This window comes from Otolemur garnettii, unplaced genomic scaffold, assembly GCF_000181295.1.
Source record: "Otolemur garnettii isolate 467f Iridium unplaced genomic scaffold, OtoGar3 scaffold00016, whole genome shotgun sequence".
In the NCBI taxonomy this organism is placed as follows: domain Eukaryota; kingdom Metazoa; phylum Chordata; class Mammalia; order Primates; family Galagidae; genus Otolemur; species Otolemur garnettii.
Window position 1 is genome coordinate 13618636 of NW_003852411.1, and position 17834 is coordinate 13636469.

General features: G+C 38.6%; 1 protein-coding gene across 4 annotated transcripts in view; it reads right to left on the reverse strand.

Moving 5' to 3' along the window:
* Nucleotides 1–2205: 2205 nt before the first annotated feature.
* Nucleotides 2206–17834, reverse strand: part of CEP350 (centrosomal protein 350) — a 187037-nt gene continuing 171408 nt past the window's right edge. For all 4 annotated transcript variants that reach the window (XM_023510752.1, XM_023510754.1, XM_023510753.1 and 1 more), the window contains 2 exons: nt 17405–17527; nt 2206–6081 (listed from right to left, as the gene is read on the reverse strand). In XM_023510752.1, coding sequence (XP_023366520.1) covers nt 5917–6081; nt 17405–17527 — 288 coding nt within the window. In that variant the 3' untranslated portion in view covers nt 2206–5916. The remainder of the gene's footprint in view (nt 6082–17404; nt 17528–17834) is intronic.

The following is a 17834-nucleotide window of genomic DNA, read 5'->3' on the forward strand; positions in this document are numbered from 1 at the left end:
ATAGCTGTGTTCATTAATGCAGTCATGGGGTACAATGTGCTGGTTTTATCTACAATTTGAAATACTTTCATCAAACTGGTTAACAGACTTCATGGCATTTTCTTACTGTGTTAAGACATTTATATTCTACATTTATTAAATTACACATGTACCCTTGCACTTACCTGTCTTTTGACCTTGGCTGTCGGGCCTGGCCACCCAGTGAATGGCGAAACAATCTTCATGCTTCACACCTTTTTCTGTGGCAGCTGGTGCCTCATTTCTGAGCTTTTCTGGGATTTTAAGGGCTTATTTCTCCTCAATACAGTCACATGTTGCTTACTGACAGGAATGTGCTCTGAGAAATGGGTCATTCCGGGATATTGATGTGTGAACATCAGAGACTATTTACACAGAGCTAGAGGGTCCAGCCAGCTACACACTAAGGCTGTACAGTGTGGCCTGTTGCTCCTACGAGACACCTGCACAGCATGTTACTGTGCTGAATACTGTGGGCAGTTGTCACACAATGCTAAGTATTCGTGTAAAGGTACAGTAAAAATACGCTATTAAAGACAGAAAATGGAACACTTGTAGAGCAGCACACTTATCAGGAATGCAGCTTGCAGGACTGGAAGTTGCTCTGGGTGAGTGAAACTGAAGGCCAGGGACATCACAGACCACTTTTTATGTGACTGGCATTGAAGTAGGCTTATTTACAAATACATTAAGTTGCACTACAACGTTATGACATCACTAGGTGAAGAATTTTTCAGCTCCATTATATTCTTATGGGACCTCCATTGTATTATATATAATGTCTCACTGCTGACCAAATGTCACTAAGCAGCGTGTTCACTTCAGCGGGCACTCACCATTGCACTTCTCACCAAGGTTAAGTCTCACCACTCTTGGCTCTGCTGCGTCAATTGCCATCTTCTTGTCTATCATTTTCAGATATTTTGATTGAAGCTTACAGGAGTTTAGTCTTTTTTCCTAGATTCAATTTTGTCAATACTACTGTGTCCTTAGGACCAACCTTCGTATCTGGCATGTGGTAGGCACTCAAATATCTGTTTTATGAGTTGAAGAATTTCTTAGAATCTGCTGCAATTTAGGGATCAGTCTTTTTCTGAGAATGATCATGGTTGTGTAAAGGTACAGCGGAGATGGCCATCAGGAGGCAGTTAGAGGAATTCAGCTGAGATAATAGTGGCTACTCCTAATATATTGGACCAGAGATAATTCATTGTTCCGGGCACCAACATTTCCACCCTTTGAATGTTTTTATTCTTCCATTTCTCTGTGTTCTCCTCCAAGCTCGTATTTCCAGAAATAAATTAATAGCTCTAGACCTATGATTTATTGGCTCTTCTTTGTGGCCCACTTGTTTGTTACTTTTCTGTATGTGTTATTTGATCACAAGGGTGATCAAAATTCAAGTCATTTGGGAGAAATGGCGTTTGTCATGAATTAGAGAGAAGCCCATCAATGCAGAAAAGTTGTAATTTATCAGGGAATCCTTCCTTGACCCACTCCCACCCTTGTGTGTTCTTTAAGATATTCTCAAACCCTGTGTGCTTCCTGTGCAGTTTGTTACAATTTGCCATGCATTAATTTTAAAATTATTCAGACAGGGGCTTGCTCTGTCAGCCAGACTAGAGTGCAGTGTTGTGACAGCACATTGCACCTTTCAACTCCTAGGCTTAAGCCATCCAGCGGGTTCAGCCTCCCAAGTTGCTAGAACTACAAGCACATTACACCATACCTGGCTAAATTTTTTTTTTTTGTAGAGACAAGGGTCTTGCTGTATTTCCCAGCTGGCCTCAAACTACTACCCTGGGATTATAGGCCTGACCATGTGTCCTCAAATTATTTTTTGATGACTCTTTTAATAAATGTTAATCTCCATGAGTCAGGGACCACATTTATCTTTTCTTCTTTGCTATCTCCTAGCACTCAGCACAGTGCTCAGAACACAGAGCTGGTGTTCAATGGCTGTCTTTTGAATGAGTGAGGAACTTGTGAAAGCCCAGGCCACTCAGATGTCTATGCTGACAACATTCATGTGCAGGGTAAACAGCTCTTATGCACACTTCACCTTATTCTATGGCCAAGTGTAAGTGCCCTGTGACCAAATAAGAAATCAGTGAGTTTGACAGAATAAGTGAGGGCTCATTTTCTGAAGTTGGCTAAAAAATGGAGCAATGAATACCTGACACAAAATTAATTTATAAATCAGTTTATTTACAGATTTTATCTTTCCTTAAAGTACATTTCAGTTAACAAATCTATTTACACAGGTATACATGGGAATTAATCCCAGTTAATTTACAGATCATACTTACAAACCACACCCTCAAGTCTTCTGTGCAAAACTGCACTGGATGTGACTATTGGCTGAAAATGGCCTGATGACCAGGCTATTTACACATACACAGTAAACGGGTTTATTTTTCATGTCTGCACAGTACAGTACACACAGAGGCCAAGCCTCCCAGAGAATGCTTTGCAATGTGTTTACCAAGAAGGCTTTGCAAAGTCCAGAAGGAAAAGCTATTAAACATAGGTTAATTAAAATGACAGTACCTCCTTTACATCAGTTTACATTTTTTCTTCACATTTTTATAATACAAAGATTTTATTGAATTGCTGCACAACCAGTTTAAGATGATTTGTAAACATGTAAATTCCTACAATTTGCATTAAACATTGTAGTTTCTATCATTTGCTCTTTGAATTAATGTTTTATTCACTAGTATTCTTAAGGTAGTAAAAGGAAGATGTAAGTTGAATTTCTTGCAGAAAAGTTATGAGTCTCTAATGCTGTGCTACAGAAATTCTTTTGCGAGTACACACTTTATTCAAGTATTGCAAAAAGCTAAGGCCACTTTTTTCAAGACAAGAAAGTGAACAAAATTGTTTTTTATCAATAGGCCACAACACTCTTATGAGCAATGAAATCTCTTTTGAAAGATAGTTTCTCAGAGACCTGTAGTCACAGAAGGAATTTTCTTTTCTTTTAGGTAAAAGAAAAACAAATTACCTTCCTTATCAACTACTTTTAAGCTCTTCCCACTTTTCCCTAGAGTAAAAATTCCTGTTTAGACCTGAAGAGGGAATCTATACCCTGTACTTACTTAACCCAGAGTTAACCACCCTGGATAGCACAAATTGTTTTGGACTCAGAAGTAAATCTGAAGCCTATATGTTGGTTTACTACTAAATTCTGATAGTGCTATTCTAAAAGATATTACTGCTGATGCAAAGATCTTTTCCGTAGAGGAGTTATGAAGAAAGAGTAAAAGAGGATGGGGGTGTAGGGAGAAGGAACAAAGATGAGAAGAGGGAATATTAGGTTCTTGGTTAAGAGGCAGAGTTTGATTAAAAAGATACCAATATGGAACGAGTAGCTGAGTTTCCATATTTATCATTCTGAATCCTAACAATAAACCCTTTGCAATTAGATCCAAATAGGTAAAATAATAAGAAATCTGCTAACTACAGATTCCCTTGTTTCTTGCTACCAAACTATGGACAATCATTTCTAGCAAAGGGTAAGACTGATCTTTTCCTGCCTCTCATCTGGAACCCAGGGCTCTCAAGATAGTAAAGACAGCAGAGTATGTTAGAACAGTTACCGCCACATTCTTGGCAGCATTTTCTTACCAGGGAACTCTAGACTTACGACATTTTTTCCTTTTCTGGAATCACAATGTCATAAAGAGTAAAGATAAACTTCTTATTAAAAATTGATTTTAGGTCCAAATAATTAAGATGTAAAAACAATCTATATTCCTATAATAACATTTTGATATTCATTTATAAAAAATTTACAGCAGCTATAGAATTTCAGTATCATAAGGACAATGTGATCCTACAAACAGCTAAAGGATGTAGACAAGATGTATTTCTGTCTTCCAAATAACACAAACTGAAAAGAAAAGTTTTTGCTTTTTCTTGGCTACATGAAAATAATATTTCCACACTACTGGTTAATAACCCCAAGAAACCTTTGTTTATCTTAGTTGATTTGCTCATTATGGCTACAAGACTACAGCTCAATATCAAACGCCCAGAAGAAATGCTGGTAATACATCAATATGAGCATTTCCCAAGACTCAATCACAACATTTCAGTGCTTTCCTTATTTGTCAAGAGCTATCATACCAGTCATTGTGCAAAATGCAAATATTTCAATGATTATTTCATTAACTTTCATATAATGACAAGATAAAACCAAAGAGAAATGCAAGGGTGCATAGTGAAACACTGAAGATGCAAAGGCAAATTTGGGGGAAAGATGCAGAAATGAAAAAATGTGCACACTTAAAGATTATACCATCTTTGGGGTTTTTCTAACCTATTTTGAAGCTATAACATTCTAGGATATTTGTAAATATGAATCTAGTAGATGTCTTATTATAATGCTTCTAATCAGGACCTTCAATATTAAGGCATTTACATTCACGCCTAAAATTATCCACATTCTTCTAGATTTCTTGAAGAGGGATAGGACTGATTAAGAGAAACCAGTCAAGAAGGCAGGGTACTGAGGTCCCAGGAGAGCATTTTACATGCTCTAATGTAGCAGCTGGAGTCTATAGATTTCTTTCAGATACAGGTAATAATTGTGAGAAGCAATGCTGTAAGAGAGGCAAAATTAAATTGCACAGTGTCTTTAAATCATCTTATCCTGTTTTTGCTACTACAGGTGATCTTGGAAAAGCCCACCTTCTTTTCACTGAATTAAACTGACTTTTTTGATATGTGTATGGGTTTGTTAAAACCATAGGTTTCCTGTGCAAAGACTATGAACCATAGAAGCTTCAAGACAGAGGTTTAACTATTACAAGAAGAATTTTTCACTTCTGAATAGGGACACACATTTTCCACTTAATAATTTATCTTAAAATAAATTAAAAAATGTTCTATAGCGCAAAACAAGCACACAAACAACAGACAGTATCTTTTTGTCTTTGGTGCACACACTCATTTCCTAAATCACTCAAGTAACAGCGTCTCTGACTTCCTGGGGAGAGATGGGAGTTGAAGGTTTGAAGGCCAAAATGAATTATTTCCACTTTTGCCATGCCTGGATGCCTGAGATGGTCCTGAGTATCTGTGATTCTGGAAGCAGCTGGTAGAGGTTCAGAACGAGTAAGAAAAATGCAGGGGTAAACCAACGAGTAGAAGACCCAGTCCTGCATCAGTCCTTTGAGCCCAGTCTTCAGTGGGGGCATGTCTTTGTTTTCACGCCCATATAGAGAAAACTAAACATAACACAGAGTTTACATTTCTTTAGATAGTGCTCAGAAAGCAAAGCTATTGTTTATCCTGTTACTCGACAGTCCACTTGGAGCTGCTCAATTACAATAATGGGAAAAAATGTTCTTCAAAAAGAAATAAAATAAACTCCAGAAAGTGAAGTAGGCAGGCATTGTTAAACTTGCCTATTCTAGAAGTGGTTAATAAGGGTCTAATACTGTTTAAGGACTATAATGTCCACTTATTACTTTCATGGTATAGACCAGGATTACATTTCAAAAATGATGATGCATTTATCTATAGACCTCTCCTGTCTGACTTCACAAGTGATCCCCTAGTCTAAGCTCAGAGGTAAGTCTGGTGTTTTCAGCCCTCACCTGAGACCTAGTAGGGGTGCTAACAAGAGGTGTAGGATTATACTGTGTCTCGACATCAGGAGTGCAACCCTGCCCACTGAAAATAACCAGGTAATCCAGTGGATAGTCTCTAAAGGCAAAGGCTGCAATACCACATATACTGCATTGTCCCATGGACTCCAAACCAGTAGTCTTTAAGGACAACTACAAGGTCCGGAAGCGCTCTTGCTATGATGGAGATGGAGTGTGTATCAGGAGGCAGAAAGGCCCAGGACTCATATTAGCACTCAGTGTTGGATTTATTTGCAAGATGTCACACAAGTAGTGTTCTCCCCTGTTTTTCACTGATCTGATTCAGAACATCAATAGTATCTTTGATCAAGGTCTCAAAGATCCCATCGGCTAACTGCATTTTCACACACAACTCATCCTCATCATAGTTCACCCACTGTGCCTCTTCCTCATGGAGCTCTTGAACCTAGAATTTAGAAGACAACAAGGTTAGAAAATCTCAGTCACACAAAAGCCAGGAAATTACTTATATTTGTTGATTCTGTAGTCTAATCCATGGAAATACAGACTAAGTTAAGAGCTAGAGAAAAAAGGTAATTTATGTGACATCAATACACTTTTAAAAATTGCAACAAGTTTACTACACTAGTCCAGTATTTTATAGATATTAAGGATTACAAGTATAATGTCTATATCAACATAAGGAAATATGCACAGAAATTTGAGGGGAAGTGAAGGACATGAAATACTAACTATAGACGCTCTTTATGATGGGATTATATCTGAAGCTCAGAGTAAAACTGAAATGCTGTTAGTGAAAGACAGTTAATACACCTACCTTGCCAAATATCATAGCCTAGCATAGCCTACTTTACATATGCTCAGAACGCTGACGTTAGCCTGAAATTAAGCAAAATCCTCTGCAACACAGCACACTGGAGATATTGGTTGTTGACCCTCGTGACTGTGTGGTTGACTAGAAGCTGAGCTTACTGCCACTTCTCAGAATCATGAGAGTAGCAAACCATTATCACTTTATCATGAGCCCAGGAGAAGATCAAAATTCAAAATCTGAATTATGGTTTCTACTGAATTTGTATTACTTTCCCAGGTTAAAAAATAGTTAAGTCATAAGTTAGAGACATCTGTATATGGATTTATAATTATAAAATGCATATATCCAAAGATAATATTCGATATGATTCTGGAGTATTATACACAAATAACATTTAATATTTCTCACAGTATTTTTGAAATGAAATACGGCTTAAATTTATCCTTAAAGAAATCACTGATATATAATAATTGCTTTTTGCATTTTGGATTCTGGGATTCCTAGGTAAATTAAAAGTAAATTAAAAATAAATGCCCCAGAATTAATGGTTATTTATAAAAAATTTTTTAAAATTACAATTATAAAAAAATACATTAGCCTGGCATGGTAGCTTATGCCTGTAATCATAAGCTACTTGTACTTTGGGAGGCTAGGGAGGGCAGACCCCTTGAGTTCAGGAGTTCAAGACCAGCTTTAGCAAGAGCGAGACATGTCTCTACTAAAACTAGAAAAAACTAACCAGGTATGGCAGTGGGAGTACACACAGGTGGTTCCAATTACTTAGGAGGCTGAGGCAGGAGATCACTTGAGCCCACGACTTTGAGGTTGCTGTGAGCTATGATGCCACTACACTCTGCCAGAGGGACAGAGCAAGACCATGTCTCAAACGCACATATACACACATAATTAGATTATACATAACAACATAGTGAATGGGATACAGGCCGGATAAAGAAAGGAGACAGTGAGCCCTGATCTAGACGCAAATTCAGCTAATGCAGTCACAGAGGTCTCTAACCAAAAATCTAACTTGGCAAAAAATAAAAAATAAAAATAAAAGTCAAGTAACAACAAGCTCTTTGCTTGCCCTGATCATAGTTTCATGTTGAAAAAGGCAGAGAAATTGACAACAGGAGGTGCTTGTACTCTGGTTCCCACTATGAGGAGATGAGAAGGCTCTTGTGGCAAAGAGACCACATCATCCTGAAGTCCAAGAGGGTGAGAAGGGAAGAACAGCACTGTCCAACATATACCCCAGGCTGTGGTATCTGATAGATTATATGACAAGATGGCTGCCACATTTTTTTTCTTTGAGAAAGGTTGTTTGAAGGATATGTAAATATTCATTCCTCTGTTCTCTAATATGCCACCAAAAAGGGTTCTATGGTTGAATACATTTAGAGAACACCCTCTGGGAGATATACAATGCTTATTACAGAGAAGTCCATGAGAAAAGAAACTTTACGCTGGGTGAAGTGGCTCACGCCTGTAATCTCAGCACTTTGAAAGGCTAAGTGGGAGAGGATCACTTGAGACCAGGAGTTCAAGATTAGCTTGGGCAACGTATTGATACCCTGTATCTACAAAAACATTTTTAAAATTAGCTGGGCTTGGTGGCACATACCTGTAGTTGTAGCTACTCAGGATGCTGAGATGGGAGGATTGCTTGAGCCTAGAGTTTGAGGTTAAAGTGAGCTATGGTTATGCCACTGCACTCTAGTCTGGGACAAAGAGGAAGACACTGTCTTTAAAAAACAAATGAACAAAACAAAATTTGTTTAACGCAGAGTTTCTTATAGTTATTTGACCACAGAACCATGTTGTGGGAGTATGTAAGAATTATTTATCAGCCTACAAAAAAACTGGTATTCCTCTCTTATGAAGGATACTATAAGAAACAGCCTCAAACTAGTGCTGAGGTAACTATATTCTAGGTTGTCTACACAAAAGATTTCACATTCCCAGTGAATTTGTTTGGTCAAAGCTGCACAGCTTTGCATTTAATAAACAAGTTCTCTTAGCCTTTACTATTAAATCTGTTCTTTGAGCAATTTTCCCCTCAATAACATCATGTAGAGAAAACTGTCCTAAGGAAATTTTTTCCACAGTTGTAGAAATATATGCTCATCAAGTTTTTTTACTATTTCTCTCAGTGAAACCTCAATGCAGCGCCCATTGACTATAAGACTTTAGTATTGGGAAAGCTTTGTTCCTCCTTTAGAATAGGAACTATTTTTTTTTTTTAGTCAGTGAGAACTAACATGATCTTTTCCATTTTCTGGCCATCAGAAAGCTCCAAGCATAAATATGAATTTCAACCATAGCAACTAAGGGATCTCACAGCCTGTAAATATCCTGCTTTTTAAAATTCTGATATTTATTATTTTATTATTTATTTATTTATTTGGGACAGAATCTCACTCAGTCACCCTGAGTAGAGTGTTGTGGCATCATAGCTCACAATAAGCTCAAACTCTTGGGCTCAAGTGATCCTCCTGCCTCAGCTTCCCAAATAGCTGGGACTACAGGCACCAGCCAGGTTGCCTGGCTAGTTTTTGTATTTTTAGTAGAGATGGGATCTTGCTCTTGCTCGGGCCGGTCTTTAACTCCTAAACTCAAGCAATCCACCCACCTAAGCCTCCCAGAGTGCTAGGATTATAGGCATGAGCCACCACGTTCAGCTATTATTCTGATATTTAGAGTCTATTACACATTTCTGCTACTCCTAAAGATATATGTATGTGTATATGTTTATATATAAGTGAATAAATGTGATGTAGAAAACAATTACACTTAAAAGTCAGACAATTTCATTGTCTTTATTTTTTTGAGACAGAATCTTGCTCCGTCACCTTGGGTAGAGTGCAGTGGCATCACTATTCACAGCAACCTCAAACTCCTGGGCTGACGCAACCTTCCTGCCTCAGCCTCCTGAGTAGCTGGAACTACAGGCACATGCCACCATGCTTGTAACTTTTTCTGTTTTTTCCTATCCTTTATTAAAAGGATCTGTTCTGTAAAATTTGGATTCAGAAAAAAAAAAAATTGGATTCAGTCAAAAGTCAGCACATAAGGATCCTTCTCCTTATAGCCCTGAGGCTAAAGGTTCACCAACCCTGCACGAAGCTGGGCTATATAATAATATGCTCAAAGAAAGAACTCCAAAATGTATTGGCAGCACGGGATAATGGGCCAATTTAAACAAGATGAAGAAATAAAATAAGGTAATATTGCACCTGTAATAAGATGCAAAGATCACTACAAAAATAGAGGTTGGGATTTTGGTCTTAGGGTTTTCCTAAGTTCCTATAAGGATGGCTTAGCAAAAAAATAAAAGGAAAAAGGAGGTTGTCGGTACTAATTAGACAATATGCAAAACTGTCTGACCAATTCAGAGCACTGTATTAAGAGAAACACTGACAAAGGCTCAGTACCTGTAGCTCAAGTGGCTAAGGCACCAGCCACATACACCTGAGCTGGCGGGTTCGAATCTAGCCCGGACCTGCCAAACAACAATGACGGCTGCAACCAAAAAAAAAAAATAGCCGGGCGTTGTGGCGGGTGCCTATAATCCCAGCTATTTGGGAGGTGGAGGCAGGAGACTTGCTTGAGCCCAGGAGTTGGAGGTTGTTGTGAGCTGTGATGCCATAGCACTCTACCCAGGGCAACAGCTTGAGGCTCTGTCTCAAAAAAAAAAAAAAAAAAAAGAGAGAGAAACACTGACAAAGAGCTACAGTTGCTGCAGAAGAGGCCCAAGGCCACATATGAAAAAACAGGAGAGAATATCAACATTTAACAGGGAGAAAAGACTCAGGTAAGACATAATAGCTGCTTGAAAAAGTTATAGGAAGAGCTAAAATTTTTATGCAAAGCCCCAAAGCTGTAGAGTCAAATTGTAATTATGTGAAAAACAATTCAGACTTACTATGAGAAAGAATTTATAGATAAGAGAAACTAAGGAGCTTTTAAGTATCTCATGAGATCACTTGTTGTGAAGAAGGGTCAGTTATTAGCTAGACAGTTTCACCACAGGATTTGTCACTTTATGTGCAATTCTACCTATAGCAGGGAGATTTTCCAACAAAAGGTAACCTCATTACTTGTTACTCATTTCACATCATACATACTTTGAGAAATGTACTGCCAACAATAGCTTAAGTTCTTGAGGTAACATAAGAAGTAAATTTATCAATACCTTTGTCTGTGAAGGGACAAAGAAAGAGTGAATGAGAACTAGAGCTAAAAGACTTCTCTTCTTTTTTGGCTAACATAGGCAATATGTCTAAAAACAGTGTATTTAATCACCTCAAATAATGCCTAAAACACATAGAAAGTTAGACAGATGAGTGATCTTCCCAGCCAAGCAATATCTGAAATACACTTCTTAATCTGGAAGAACCAACTGTTTATTATGAAATAAACAGGTGTTTTAAAAGGATAAGATTTGGTTTGATAAAACAATCATTCACTTATCCCTGGGATGTAAAGATGGGTCTACATTCACAAGTCAATAAATGTGATACATAACATTAATGAAATGAAGGATAAAAATCATATCATTTCAATAAATACAGAAAAAACTTTGACAAAATTCAAAGCTTTTTTTACTGACCAAAATTCTAAACAGCTCTTTATGACTTAGTGTCAAACATCTGTTCTAAAACTTATCATAGCAATATACTCACTGAATTGTCTGAACAAATTTGATTAGCATCAACTTCTGGGAATGGTTTCTAGCTGACTGACTTGGGAATGTTATTTTTAAATACTGGCCATTGTATAGATTAACCAAATTCCAGAAGAATGTCAGATTTAAGGCACATGACTGCAGGTTAATTGGAAGATAAAGACATTTTAATCTAATGTTTAATGAGGGAAATACTGATGGTATTAATTTATTAGCTTGGCTAACGGGAATAATCTTATTATTGTAAGGCAGACTAAGTAGCTATATCTTTGTGTAAATGGTTTTTTCCTAAAAAGTTTCTGCAATAAACAATCTGGGGTGCCTAAAAAAAATTCTAAACAGGTTAGGGATAGAGGAGATGTACTTCAACACAGTAAAGGCCATATATGACAAAACAATATCTAATGTCATTCTCAAAAGTGAAAAGTTGAAAGCTTTCCCTCTAAGATCAGAGATAAGAGAAGGATGCCCACACTCACTCCTTTTTTTGTAGTTTTTGGCCGGGGCCAGGTTTGAACTCGCCAGCTCCAGTATATGGGGCTGGTGCCCTAGTCCTTTGAGCCACAAGCACCACCCCACTCACTCCTTTTTAACATAGTACCAAAAGTCCTAGCCAGAGCAATCAGGCAAGAAAAAGAAATAAAACACATTCTAATAGGGAAAAGAGAAGCAAAATTGTTTCTATTTGCTCATGACATGAACTTACATATAGAAAATCCTAAAGATTTACCAAAAAACTACATGGATGGAGCTGAAACATATTCTACTTAGCAAAGTATCTCAAGAATGGAAGAAGAAGTACCCAATGTACACAGACAGCCCTACTATGAAACTAATTTATAGCTTTCATATGAAAGCTATAGCCCAATTATAGCCCAAGAATATGGGAAAAGGGGAGAGGGAGGGGAGGGGAGGGAGGAGGATGGGTAGGGAGGATAATTGGTGGGACCACACCTACGTTGCATCTTACAAGGGTACATGTGAAACTTACTAAATGTAGAATATAAATGCCTTAACATAGTAACTAAGAAAATGCCATGAAGGCTATGTTAACCAGTTTGATGAAAATATTTCAAATTGTATATAAAACCAGCATATTGCACCCCATGACTACATTAATGTACATAGCTATGATTTAATAAAAAAAATTAATGTATATTTCAAAATAACTAAGAACACTGGGGTAATTCTGGAATCAGTGCATGGACTGACAGCAATCCTATCAAGTCAGATCATGTCACTGTCCTGCTCAAAACTTTGAATTTCTCATTCAAACTAAAAACTAAAGTCCTTAAGACCTCCACAGTTGACCACCTCCCTGCATTGACTACCTTCTTAAGTTGACCTAATTTTCACAGACCTGACATGCACCACATGTATGTATCATTACACTAGGCCTCGTTCCATATGTTGACCACCTCCATATGATGACCAGTTTGTTACAGCCCCTTGGATGGTCAATTTAATAGAGGTTCTATTGTATTTCATAATTAAACATGAAAAAGACTTATAAAAATAGCAAGTAAGAAAATGCAACAAAATTATGTAGAAAAAATAAGCTCATTCTGACTAAAAAAACTGGTAATAGCTAGTACTGGCAAAGACATTACCACTGCTCTCATATACTGTGCTGGTGAGTATATAACCTTCCCAGAGGCTGTCATGCAGTATCTTTTAAGCCATATTAAGGGTTTTGGATTTCATCTTAAAAACAATGGGTTAAGCAAGAGAAATCATAAGATTTGATTTTCAGTTTAAAAAAAAATCACAGAATAATACATCAAAAAGAATAGGAATATGAATAAGAAAGTTATTATAGGTTGAGCATTGACTAACATTAGTCATTCCCACCTCACATAATTATTGTTAGTATCAAACAAGGCATGAGGAAGAATGATAAACTATAAAATCCCAAACAAATTACCTATATAGTTATTGCTGAGTAAATGAAGCACTAATGAGGTACATACATGGGGCAAACTGAAATTTAAGCATTGCACTTTTTTTTGGGCAGCGCCTGTGGCTCAAAGGGGTAGGGCACTGGCCCCACATGCTGGAGGTAGCAGGTTCAAACCCAGCCCCGGTCAAAAAAACTGCAAAAAAAAAAAAAATTATATGAATGTTAATATAGACAAGATAGAAAGTCCAGAATTAAAATGTCCAGAAGTATGTCTGAATCAAGTAACATCTGAGTTTGCTAAGGTCTGCTACTAGTTTTTTTCTAGAAGAGATAAAAGACTCTTTTTGTTTTTACAAACTCAACTGTTGAGAAAAACCAAATAAATCCTATCCAGCTAATGATAACAATAATGATGAGATGATAACACCTAATATTCATTGAATTATGTACAGGGAACTGTTCTAATTGCCTTACACATGTATACATATATAAGCACTTAATTCTCTTAATAATTTTATCAGGTAGGTATTATTACCTTCATCACTGTCATCTTCATTTTGTGATAGGGAAATGAGGCACAAAAAGGTTAAACTTGCCTGTGATTATATATCAAATAAGTAGCAGAATAGGGATTTAAACTCAGGCAGTCTGGCTCCAGAGTCCACAGTGGTCTCTTTTCTATTTTGAGACAGTCTCAGATGTCACCCAGGCTGCAGTGCAGTGGCACAAACACGGCTCACAACAGCCTTAAACTCCTGGGCCCTAGTGATACTCCTGCCTCAGTTTCCCAAATAACTGGGACCATAGGCATGTGCTACCACATTGGGCTATTCTTCTTAGTTTTTGTAGAGATTGGATTTTTTTTTTATAAATCTACAATTTTATTAAGACAAAAACTGACAGTGGTATAAAGTTTACATTTAAACAAAGTTTTCACAGAAATCTAACATATGCCTAAAAGGTTTTAACAATGTAGTTCCGGTTGGCAAGTCTAGATGTCAAAAACTGATGATCTTATGATTCAAGACAGAGCATTTGGGTATGATTAAATTCTTAGGATTTTTTATTTTTTTTTATTTTTTTATTTTTTTGAGACATAGCCTCAAGCTGTCCCCCTGGGCAGAGTGCCGTGGCATTACAGCTCACAGCAACCTCCAACTCCTGGGCTCAAGCGAGTCTCCTGCCTCTGCCTCCCAAGTAGCTGGGACCACAGGCACCCGCCACAACGCCCGGCTATTTTTTGGTTGCAGCCATCATTGTTGTTTGGCGGCTCCGGGCTGGGGATTCAAACCCGCCACCTTAGGTGTATGTGGCTGGCGCCTTAGCCGGTTGAGCTATAGGCGCTGAGCTAGGATTTTTTAAAAAATGCTTTTGTTTGTTGTGTTTTACAGTGAACCACTGCCCCAGTATGAAAGTTTAATCTCCCGAGCCCAGGGCTTTTGAAATCATTCAACTCTTGAACTGTTTCTTTGTGCTGTCAGTGACTGAACCTACTACCAATGGATTTTAGAATTCAAAGTTCAAGACAACGAAGAGCATGGGTCCTTGTCTTCCCAAGGAAGAGTCCTACTCTCCCATGTCCTATACCACCCTTTCCCCCAATACCTCAGCCAGTAGTTTGGATGAACAAGTTGGTATTTATAATTTCACAACTGGAAAAGGATCATCTTGTTTAATTTCAGGAATTAGTACCTCTAAGACAGAATGATCTCCTCATGTATATTCTCCAATAAAACCTTTTCTCTCCTCAATCAGTTACTATCTCCAAAATGGCAGCTTTGGTAACTTACAAGCTGGCTTAGTTCTTTGTGGAGAATAGCACTAAGCTCAGGCAAGGAACACCTTGGCTTATAGGTTTCAGGCATTCACAGCTTTTAAACAGTCTCTCACAGTCCTCATTTATGGTGTCAATGACTTTTTTTTTTAAAAAGGTAAAATATTATAGACATAGAAGTAAATCATTAGTTATCTGTTTTTTCCCATCATTTCCCCAAACAGGCCTCAAATTTTAACCAAAATGATCCTACTCCCTTCTTTCCCCCCCATCCTTCCCACCCCCAAATAATACACCAGTAATAGCCAAAAACTACAGACATGCTACGCTGTAAAAATGCAGAATTAACGCTATTGGGAAGAAGGCTGTGGGTAGTGGAGATGCTCTTTGAAGTTCTACAGTTTTTGCTTTCCCACACACCCAATTCTGCAAGTTTTGTCCTTCATAGAAGGCCTTTTGCTTTTCTCAGCAAAGTGCAGAATGGGTTGCCTTGAAACACTTATCCCCCTTCCCCTCCATTGGAATGGGTGTGCAAACTATACAGCTTGAACGGCTTCAAAGCACTTTGGCCTGCTGCAGGGCACAGAAACTATACTGGCTCTTCAAAGGACAGCTTCTCAGGCTACCTCTATGATATCAAGGCAAGTAAAATTCCTTCCCTCCCCACCTGAAATCCACAGTCAGATGTGACAGGGGCTGGTACTTTAGTAAAGTTAATTTCTTGTCCTCTGAGGGGTAGGAATGCCATGTCAGCCTTTCCTCATAGAAGGATATGACAAGCCTTGACATTGGCTTCCTTGGCAGGGACCAGGTTAGCCTCATCAGAATTTTTCCATTTTATCAGGAACATGAGCTCTCCACTGGAGTCTGTGGCTCCAATAATCTGCTCTGGCTCCAAACTCCAGGCAAAGCCTCATAGCTTCTCTGACTCTTCTTTCTTCTTCTTGGGTTTGCTTTCCTCTCCCTTATCTTCAGAATCAGAATCAGTTTTGCGCTTGCCTCCCTCTGATTTATCTGTCTCATGTGCTGTTTTCTGCACCTGCAGAAACTCAGCAGTGAGGTCAGGGCAATCCAGGTTCTCTTCTGGCTCCCATGTGTTGTCCTCATCTGAGAAACCCTTCCACTTTAGGAGGTACTCCACTTGGCCCTTTACCACTCGATGGTCAAGAACTTTCTCCACCACATATTCCTCTTCCTCCTCTTCTAGCACTTCCTCCACTTTCTTCTTGTTTTGTTTCTTCCCCATAGTGCCTGCAGCTTTCTGGTGTATACGGTGATGCTGCTCAGAGCAGCGCCCAAAAACCAGAGAGGAATAGGTGCCGCACTACTAGTGCGTAGTGTCAGGCCAGCTGGGAGAGTGGCGCTCAGGGTGGCGGTAGCGGAGCTCCTCAGTTATGCAGCATACCACAGGCCCCAGCCAACGGCCCTCTTCCACAGAGATGGGATCTTACTATGCTGACCAAGCTGGCCTGGAATATGTTGGCTTCCCAAAGTGCTGGGCTGACATTGGTCTCTTTTTAATTTACTTTTGCTTTCACTCAAGTTTTTTTTTTTTTTTTGAGACAGCGTCTCAAGCTGTTGCCCTGGGTAGAGTGCTGTGAGTAGAGTGCCTTGGCATCATAGCTCACAGTCACCTCCAATGCGGGCTCGAGCAATCCTCTTGCCTCAGTTTTTCTATTTTTTTAAAGTAGAGACAGGGTCTCGCTTTTTGCTCAAGCTGGTCTTGAACTCCTGAGCTCAAGCAGGAGCCCCTTGGCCTCCCAGAGTGCAAGAATTACAGGAGTGAGTCACTGTGCCTGGCCCCCCCCCCTTTTTTTTAGACAGAGTCTTACTTGATCAACCCTTGGTAGAATGCCATGGCATCTTAGCTCATAGTAACCTCAAATTCTTAGGCTTAAGCAATTCTCTTGCCTCAGCCTCCCAAGAAGCTGGGACTACAGGCACCTGCCACAATGCCTGGCTATTTTTTTGTTGTAGTTGTTATTGTTTAGCTGGCTTGGGCCAGGTTCGAACCTGCCAGCCTGGGTGTATGTGGCTGGCGCCCTACCCACTGAGCTATGGGTGCTGCCATTACTCAAGTTTTTATTTCTTAAGTTCTCCGCAAAATACTGTCTATCAAGTTAAATGTTCACTGCTAAATACAAACAAAAGCAATCTATAGGCAGTGCCAGTAGCTCAGTGGGTAGGGTGCTGGCCACATACACCATGGCTGGCAGGTGCAAGCCTGGCCCGGGCCAGCTAAAACAACTATGACAACTGCAACAAAAAAAATAGCTGGATGTTGTGGTGGGTGCCTGTAATCTCAGCTTCTTGGGAGGCTGAGGAAAGAGAATTGCTTAAGTGTAAGGGTTTGAGGTTGCTGTGAGCTGTGACGCCACCGCACTCTACCCAAGGCGACAGCTTGAGACTCTGTCTCCAAAAAAAAAAAAAAAAGCAATTTACAAAACTGAGAAGTAGAAATGCAGCAAATGAGGGCTTTAAGAATTCAGTATCATAGACTCAAGATTAATTATATCCATTTTCCTCTTATAATCTAACTATATTTTGACTTTGGAAGATATGGCCAAAATAAAAATACTTTGTATGTACTAACCAGGATATGATCAACTCGGTCTCTTTTCTTTCTTCCAAATTTCATCATTTTCTGCCAATCTGTTTTGTGGTTTGCTTCCTTTTTAAGACTGAACAACTTGAGCACTTCAGTCGCGATGAAGTTCTATGGAAATAAGAGGAAGAAGTAAAACACAACAAAGTTCCTGAGATTTATGTGTTTACGATGCTGTGAACAGATTTATGCTAGGAATATATCAACAATAAAGGATTTATACTTATATTTATAATAAAAGATCATACAAATTTTCTCCACTTCACAGTTCTGCTTAACAATTTGAAGGGAAAAGTATTCCAAATGCTCATGACTTTATTCACTTAAAGAATTTTTGTTTTTATACAATATACAACAGTAAAATCTACTGATTAATCTGTAGAGAAAAATCACTTTTGAGATCCCTTTTTTTTTTTTT